Below are 9,044 nucleotides of genomic sequence, written 5' to 3'. Positions count from 1 at the left end.
TGCTGGCCTTGCTTTTGCTTGTGAAACAGAGGTTCACATGTGCATTGTGTGATGCAAAAACATGGGTTCCTGGTACATTGTAATCTTATTTCCTGTTTAAGACTTTGTCAATTATTTTTAATTGCAAGGAATCTCTCAAACCCTTTCTGAGCAAGGAATTTACTGTTTTACTAGAACATCCAGAATAAGAATTGCAGCAATTATTTTTTCTCCAGCCATCGCTATATTTGAATCATTTTCTCTGCAAATCTTCCTGTAGCAATTTTAAGCCTGCACCTGCTCCAACGGCCTTGACTTGTTCTTTCTCTGTGCCAGTTTCAAAGGGACCTTCTGGACCAGCAGAGTTAGATGCCCGTGGGCTTCCTAAGGTGCACCTGGGAGGTGTGCAAGGGAGGACAGGTACATCTGCTCTGCAGACTACGAGGGATCGCGGCAGGAGGAAATCGTGTGCATCCTCACCTCTCCCGAGCTGAAGCTTGAAACGTGGGCTCCTAGGAAGGCTGTGGCTTTACAGAGGAGCTGCTGTAGGAACGTACCCTGCTGCCCCGGGAGAGGAGTCGCGGTGGCCGAGACATGCAGCTCCTCTCTGCAGTCCCACGGTGCGGGAACATCGATCGCCGCCTCCGAAGCCGCCAGGAAACAGAGGCTGGGAAGGCAATCAGCGTCTCCACGGAGGCTCCTGCCGCCGCGGGGCCGGGCACACGCCCGGGTTACCTGGCTACTGCCGCGCTGCGCGCCGCGGGGAGCGGGGCCCGGCTGCGCCCGTGTTTATCTCGGGTAAACGCCGGGAGTCGGTCCGTGCCCGACACTGGTCGAGATTGCTGTGTGTGCATTTTGGGAAATCTGTAATTAAATTTACCTGCTTGATTCGTGCGGGCGGTGAGGGGGAGACCCGCGCGTTTATCCCACCCTTCCTGCCTACGCCGAAAGCCGCGGGGCTGCCGGCGCCGGGAGCGCACCGCACCGGGCTCCCGCCGCGGGGCGGCCGGCGGCACCGGGGCCGCTGGCGCGCCGGTGCCCGGCTCGGGCTGTCCCGTCCCAGGAGGGCAGCTCCTCCGAGCTTGACGGGCCGACAGCAAGCGCAGAAGAGGGCAGGGCGGCCCGCGGCCGATCACCACCGAGCCGAGCGGAGCCGGGCAGCCGCCGCTGCACCCCGAGGTCTCCGCCCCTGCCCGCCGGGCGCCATCCCCGGACGGGTCCTAGCGCCGCCCGGGGCCCGGCTCCCGCTGTGACCGGGCGAGCCCCGCGGGTCCCGCCGGTGAAGCCGGGCCGCGGTGGTATGCGGCCCAGCCCGCCCCGATCGCCTTCTCCGAGCATGGCCGGCGACAGGGCGCTGCCGGCAGGTAACCAGCGCCGGTGAAGCAGCGCCTTGGGTCCCGCAGGCAAACACGGCGGGGCGAATATTCCCGACTGGCCAAATATTTGCAAGTACGCGCGGGTGATGGTGAACTTTGAGACTTTCTCCGTAGCGCGGCCGGGGAGTCGCTGGGTCGGAGCGCTCGGCGCAGGGGTGGGAGCGGGCGGTGGAAATTACCAGCCGCCTTTGGCCGCTCTGCCCCGCCGAGCGGCCCGGGGCAGGGAGGGCGCAAAGTCCCCGCGCCGTTTCCCCAGGCCTCTTATCAGCGCGGAGCCTCCTCGGCGGGCGTAGCCCAGCGCTCTGCGCCCGCCGAGCTCGGGGCGGTGGCAGCGGCGGGGGGCCGGAGCGTGCGGGCTGCTCTCCCCGCGGCGGCTCCCGGGGGAGGGCGGACGGACGGGCGGCTCTGCCCCGCCGGGGCGCTAAGACCCGGCTGCGCGGTGGTCAGGTTCCCAGCAGGAGGTTGGACACTAGAGGGCGATCCCCGGCCCTGCTGCGGGGGTGTATATATACGGCACGCAGGACCGAGGCAACCCACTAGCAACAGGGCAGGCAGGCAGGGAGCGGGGCTCGGGCGGGCTGGGGCGGGGGACGGGCTCCGGGCGCACCGAGCCGCGCCGCGCCGCGCCGTGCCGAGCCGAGCCGCGCAGCACCGTATTGCGGTGCCTGTCGCCGCTGAGGGCCGGGGTGCCGCGGGGTGCCGCGGGCTTGGCAGAGCCACCGCCGCCGTCCCGTCCGAAACCTGGATTGCAGGAGCCCTTCACCATGCCCGGCAGACTGTAGGTGCTTCATGGAGCAAGCCAACTTCTACGAGGTCGATTCCCGGCCCCCGATGAGCAGCGGCCAGCACCACCAGCTTCAGACTCCCCTGCCCGGCAGCGCCTACAGCTACAGAGAGGCTCCCTCGGCGGCGGCACCTGTTACGGGCGGCGCGGAGCTCGGCGACATCTGCGAGAACGAGAACTCCATCGACATCAGCGCTTACATCGACCCCGCCGCCTTCAACGACGAGTTCCTGGCCGACCTCTTCCAGCACAGCAAGCAGCAGGAGAAAGCCAAGGCCATCCTGGCCGGGGATTTCGACTTCCACAGCATGCATGGGGCCGGCGCCGCCGCCTCGGCGCCGGGGCACCAGCAGCAGCACCACCAGCAGCCGCTCTTCGGCTGCGTGGCCGGCTACATGGACGGCAAGCTCGACCCTCTCTACGAGCGCATCGCCGCGCCCGGCTTGCGGCCGCTGGTGATTAAGCAGGAGCCCCGCGAGGAGGAGGAGGTCAAGTCGGCGGCCCTGTCGGCCCTCTACCCCCACCACGCTCCGCAGCAGCACCCGTCCCACCTGCAGTACCAGATCGCCCACTGCGCCCAGACCACCATGCACCTCCAGCCCGGGCACCCCACGCCGCCCCCCACGCCCGTCCCCAGCCCGCACCACCCGCACCACCCGCACCCCCCCGGCGGCCTGCCCGCCGCCGGCGCCCTCAAGATGATGCCCGCGGACCACCGGAGCAAATCGAAAAAGACAGTCGACAAGAACAGCAACGAGTACCGGGTCCGCCGGGAGCGCAACAACATCGCGGTGCGCAAGAGCCGGGACAAGGCCAAGCAGCGCAACGTGGAGACGCAGCAGAAGGTGCTGGAGCTCACCACCGACAACGAGCGGCTGCGCAAGCGGGTGGAGCAGCTCACCCGGGAGCTGGAGACTCTGCGGGGCATCTTCAGGCAGCTGCCCGAGAGCTCGCTGGTGAAGGCCATGGGCAGCTGCGCCTAGCGCCGCGCCGCGCCGGGACTCGCGGGGCCGCCGCGCCCGCTGCCGGGCTGCCCTCGCTCACCTATAGATACTATACATACCGGAGCGCAGCGATCTCAGATTGTTTCGAGGCGGGGAGGGGGTTGGTTTTTTGTTTTGTTTTTTGTTTTGTTTTGTTTGTTTGTTTTTTAACAATTAATGACCAATACAAGAAGCCAGGCAGCTGTAGTATTAAAAGGTTTGTGCCTTAGGGATGACACACAAATAAGCTGAAAACATGGTGGGTTTTATAAGGAGAAGGGCGAGGGGAAGGAAGAAATTGAAAAGCCCACGTGTCTACACAGGGTAAATAATAATAATAATAATAATAATAATAATAGTAATAAAGCACGCATAGCAATCCAGATGTGCCTTAAAAGCTGGCTGCAGGAGCTCTGGGGCTTTCTGTTACCCCCAGCCTGGCAGGATGCGAGGAAAAAGGGTGAGGGACGTGCAGGCTTGAGGGTCGGGGCGTCTGGGGGTGCCGGCCAGGCCCCCCCAGCTGGCCTGCGGTGCAGCAGGCAGGGGCAGCTGCAGGGAGGCCGGCGAGGAGCAGAGGGCTGAGGCTGAGAGACATGCAGCGCCGGACGCCCGTTTGGAGCACTGAAGTGTGGGGCAGCTGCCGGACTGCTGCCAGGACTGTCCCAGCCTGGATGAGCTGCCTCTGCTGAGCCCTGTCCCCTGCCTTGGCTGCAAGCGGGGCAGGGACCACTGCCGCTGCGGGACCGATGGACAGCCTGGGACTGACGGAACAGCAGCTTGCAAGGGAGTGTGGTGAGCTCCCTCCATCAAAAGGAAGAGCAGCAGTGTCTTGTACTGTATGTCACGACGTGGCGAAGCACAAATGAATAAATACCTATCGATGCGGGTATTTACTATGAACTTTCAGTGTATTTTGCTTTATTCTAGGACATTTAGCTCCTCTCCAAGTCTCTGTCTATCCAAGCTGTGCCTCATGTAATGTGAAAGCCTTTCCGTGTATACTAGCTACACTTTATTGCATTACTTAGATCTTTGCCATCACACGACTTTCTTATCTGGTGACAGAGACTATGCCCTTGTGCTGCAATGTTATTTTATTATTTGTGTGGGTGGGTGAGTGTGTGTTGCCTTCATGTTGTCCTGGGCTGGCCGCTGCCTCCCGACCCCGAGGCAGGGGTGTCTGGGAGGGGGCGCAGGCCGTGGGGCTGCAGGACGCCCGCGTTGGGGCGAGGAGGCTTGTCCCTGGTGCTGCAGCACCTTTGGACTCTGGAGCTTCTCCCAGGGTGAGAGAAAACTAAAAAAACAGACAGGCCCCCCTTCCGGGGAGCACTGGTAGCCATGCAGAGTGTTTCTTCCTTATGTCGTAGCTGCACAAGAATTCGTCCAGTTGAAATCATCATGATGGGAGAGGAGAATAAGGTGGAGACGTGAAGCTGTTTGAAAGGGTGACAGCGTGAGCGGAGTGCTGGGGGCGCGTGTATGCGTGTGCTGTGTGCGTATGTGGTGTGTGTGTATGGGTATGTATACATGTATGTATATGCACACACGTTGGTGTTTTTTTTTTTAATTTGGGGGGGGAACTGCATATAAAGTTTGTCGGAAGTCCTGGTTACGTTCATAATAAACAGCATATATTCTACCATAACCATCCGCCTCTCTGTGTTTCCAGTTCTTTTTCTGTAGCAGGAGTGCAAAAGCCCTCCTCTTCCTCCGGACCACGCATCCCGCTCTCTGCCGACACCCGCTTCCCCTGGCAGCACTGGTGACCGAAACGCCTTCGTGGAGCCCAACTCCCTCGTTTTCGCCCCAGAGAAATAAATACACGGTTGCCTTTAAGAGAACGGCAATTTCCTAAATACTTGTGGTGTCAGATGTGTGCCTGTGAGTCACCCTTCGCTTCACCCCTCCACCCGCGCCGCGGCTGGGCCGGGGGCTCGTCCAGCCTGCGACGCGCCTGCCGCCTCTCCCTGGCGGGCTTCAGGACGCGGTGACGGGCAGCCGGGAGGGAGGAGGAAGGCGTCCGGGCGACGAGGACACGCAGCCCACCCGCACGCGGGCTCGGGGCCTGCCGCCGGCTGCCCCAGCCGCCGGCCCCCCCAGCCGCCGGCCCCGTCCGGCCTGGCCGCCCGCCGCCCCGTCCCGGGGACGCCGTGGGTCTCCAGCGGGGCGCAGGGGACAGGCCGTCACCCGGGGCACGGCGGGGGCTTGCGAAAGGAGGCCGCGGGCAGGGCCAGGCCCCGCTTGCCCGCCAGCGCTGCCGCTGCCCGTCCCTTCCCGGCGAGACGCGGCCCGGGCCCCTCCCCTCCCCGGGGGAGTTTCGCCCCGGCCGGGTCGGGCCCAGAGACGCCGCCCCGGGGCTCTTCGGGGGCGGCGGGACGTGAGGCACGGCGAGGGCTCTGGGGGGCACCGGCGGCGGCTCCGGCCGGGAACAGCGGCTGCTCCGGCCGCGTCCCGGCGCTGCGCGCCACAGGCCGCCACCGACGCGCGCGGGCGATCGGCCCCGCCGGGGGCTCCCATCCCGTCCCGCCCCGCCCCGCCCCGCCCTGCCCTCCCCGGGGCCGGGGCCGGGGCCGGGGCCGGGGCCGGCGGCGCGCGGAGGGGAGGTGGCGCGAGGCCGGGCGGCGATAGGGCCCCGCGCCGTGAGGCGGGAAGGGGCGGCCGTGAGGGGAGAGGCGGCTCCGGCCGGGCCGTCCCGGAGCTGCCCCGTGGCGGCGGCCGGCCCTGAGGTGAAGTAACGCCCGGCCCGGCCCGTGGCGCAGTGCCCTGGCGTCGTGTTGGGAGGTCAGCGGCGCCCCCCGGTCGCCGCCCGTCCTCCCCTCCGCCGGGGCTTCGGGCCTGGGCCCCGGCGGGTCGGCGGCCGGCCCGCGGCAGCGCTGGGCCTGCGCCTCAGCCGTGTGAGGAAAAGCTGCCGCGGGTCCCGTCCCCTTCAGCGGCACCTGTGTCCACCTTTTCCCGGGGAGAGTGATCCACCCGGGAGAGCTGAGCTCCCCATCGCTCGCTGCCCCCATGCTGTGTCCCGCGTGGCACATCAACAGCATAAATTAAACACCACAAAGAGAGATTTGGACCCACAGGTGCCTGACCCACTGATGCCCAGGCCATGAGGCAGGCCGTGTCTTGACAAGGGCTCCTAAAGGGCCTCAGCCTGGTGCAGGTGCATCCATGCGAGTCCCGCTCAGCCCCCTGGGCCGGCAGCCGCCCCGCCACACGGTCGGTGGGGGCAGCTCTGAGGGTGCCGAGGGTCTTCGCCTCCTCCCGGCAGGGTTGATGCCGGTCTGAGGAGTGGAGGGAAGGTAAGGCTGCTCCTCCAAAATCTACTGTGGCGGTCGGTCTGCAAGCACTCGCTGCTCGGGATGGGTAAAAGATGAGTGCAGATCAGGATTAAGGATTTTATTTTTCAGTTAGGTGTAAATCGGCGGATTCAGAGCTGGTAATTTTCCAAGGGAAGAGTTAAGTTCTAGTAGTGTTGGGCAAAAATAATGACTTTTACTTGTGCTTCCTTCCTCCCCCAGCCCTGCAGAGCTGTACTCCTGTCGGGTATGATGTGCCTTACTGAGTAATGCCGTCCAACGTGTAAAGTGGGGAAACGCTGTTATCATTTGAGCAAAGATTATTGCAGGGTATATGTGGGAGGGACTGTAATCTAGTGGTTAGAGCATGGGAATACAGTCCTGGTCGTTTGAGTTATGTTCTGATCTGTGACTCACCGTGTGTGTGTGTGTGGTTTCAGCAAATCATTTATGGCCTCAGACAAAGCAGATTTTTCCATTAATTTAAATGAACTGTAGATTAAACGGGTCTTCAGTGGCAGAAGAATCAACCATTCTATGATTCAAAATTAAGATCACCTATCTACCACATAGGTGTTTCAATAGTTATATAAACACAGCATGCCCTGGAATATTACGAAGGGTAAATTATTGATAGCAGAAAAGTGTTTAGAGACACTTGCCTTAAACACAGTGCCAAAGCGAGCAGCGTTCCCTAATCCTAACCCTAACTGTACGCTGAGCCGTCGACAAGGCCCCCAGCTGTAGCCTAGACAAAAAAGTTCTCGCAGCACAGTGCTCTTTGCAGCCTCTTTGTGTTCTTTGCAGCCTGCATTTTGCTTTGGCAGCTCCCTCCCAGCCTTCCCCAGCTGCAGCTCTGCATTTTCTCTTCCTCTCAACCTGAACCCTTATCTGGCACACAGCTGAGCCTTCAACAAGTCCCTAAGTCATTGCCCAGGTGAAAAAGTTCTCACAGCAGCACGTTGAGGGGTGTTTGCCTTAACACCAGGGTCAAAGCGAGCAGTACTGCTCTGGGCTCGTGTGACCCCATGCCTTGCCTGTTTCAGCAGTGTTTAGGCATGCATTATAAACACTGGGTGGTGGAAAGGATTTTTGTGCACCGTCTACTCCAAATATTACAGGATAGTTGGAGCTGGAAGGGACCTCTGGAGATCGTCTAGTCCAGCACACTCATGTGAAAACAGCTGCCAGTCCACGCTGCTGCAGAAAAGGATGGCAGGCGGAGGCTGCTGCAGCGTGCCGTGGATGCAGCAGGTGAGTGTGGCAGAGCTCTGGGCAGGGTCTGGCCTCGCATGTGGCATGCCCACTCATCTCCCCGCACACACGCACCCTGCACCAAGACTATTTATCCTGGTTTGGGCAAGGGCTTGAGCAGCTGCAGTGCTGGGCAGAGTGCTCTGTGTGTGTGTATACTCAGCGGAATTTGTCTCCGTGACCGTGGGGTGGCTTTTTGGAAGTTTCCCACCGAGCCTGCTGCGATGCCAGCTTCTGCTCATCCTGCCACACAAGTGTGGCTGCGCAGGCCTGCCTTCTCCACCCTTCAACCTCGCCAGTCCCAAACGTGGGGTTGGGGACATGGAGGGGGTGAGACGTGGGGGTGAGCAGTGACTGAGAGGCCAAGTGAGTAATCACGTGTTGGGGAGGAAGGGAGTAGTTGTCTGCTAGCACTGTGTACAGAGTTGAGAGATTGCTCACAACCATAGCAAAGTCCTGCAGCAGGTTGGGGGTGGCAGAGGAATGTCAGGATTTCTCAGTGGTTTTTTTTTTTTCCACTGAGACGGGCGAATTGCCCCTGAGGAGCTTGCCTCATTCACCTGCTTTAGGGGGTTGGAGGATAGGAACAGTTTTTGGAGTGCTCCACACGAATTTCCGCACTGAAGGGGAGTAGTGGAAGATGCTTTGCTGTTGGGAGAAAGCAGGTGCTTCTCAACGCTTTGTGCTTACTGGTTTGAATTTACTGGTTGAACTGAGTTTGACCCAATTCAGTGGTGAAAAGAATGGTAAATGTCTAACTGAGTAAAGAATGGAGGAACAGGCTCACTGCCCTCTCTTGGTATAACAGATTAAGTAAAAAAGAATGTTTTATACATTGACATCTGTGGTTCTAGGCATCTCTTTCTTCCCCTGTAATGAAATCCGTGTTTATACAAGTGAAATCACATACAAACACACACCTTGCATGGAAATATCTGTGTTTCAGTGTGATTTGCTCTATCATATCTCAGGTAACTGCATTTTAAAACTGAGACAACACTTAGTAATAATAAGCATATCACAAGAAACTTCAGAAGAATCAGAAAGTCTGTTCAGATAATTCCTTCTGGCCCACATGGTATTATTAATTTTCTTTTTTGTTATGGTACTACTTAGTATCTCAAACTTAGGCTATGGATCCAAAGAGAGAAAGTCAGCCCTTATCCTGAAGAGTTTACAGCTTTGGTGGAAAATCAGCATGTGCTCAACGTTCATATCCAGAGTAACCCAGTTCTGTGTAGGTAGGTAGCCTGAAACAAAAATCAACTATTTGGAATACAGATTTTTTTAATTTTCATTATCAGGTTTCTCCTCAAGCTGTCCTGGATGGGTAAAGGCAGCATGTTTACGCTACCTTGCCTGCCAAATACGTTGCTAG

At 59.9% G+C, this 9,044-nt stretch overlaps 1 protein-coding gene across 1 annotated transcript; it reads left to right on the top strand.

Annotated features, from left to right (window-relative positions):
• Window positions 1-1,362: 1,362 nt before the first annotated feature.
• On the top strand, window positions 1,363-4,767 carry CEBPA (CCAAT enhancer binding protein alpha). The gene is made up of 2 exons (XM_075161372.1): window positions 1,363-1,428; window positions 2,131-4,767. Exon 2 carries the CDS (start codon window positions 2,145-2,147, stop codon window positions 3,120-3,122), a length of 978 nt encoding a protein of 325 aa, XP_075017473.1. The 5' UTR covers window positions 1,363-1,428; window positions 2,131-2,144; the 3' UTR covers window positions 3,123-4,767.
• The last annotated feature ends 4,277 nt before the right edge of the window (window positions 4,768-9,044 follow it).

Source organism: Calonectris borealis, chromosome 12, assembly GCF_964195595.1.
Source record: "Calonectris borealis chromosome 12, bCalBor7.hap1.2, whole genome shotgun sequence".
In the NCBI taxonomy this organism is placed as follows: domain Eukaryota; kingdom Metazoa; phylum Chordata; class Aves; order Procellariiformes; family Procellariidae; genus Calonectris; species Calonectris borealis.
The sequence above is the reverse complement of the archived record's forward strand: the minus strand, read 5'-3'. Positions and strand labels throughout refer to the sequence as shown.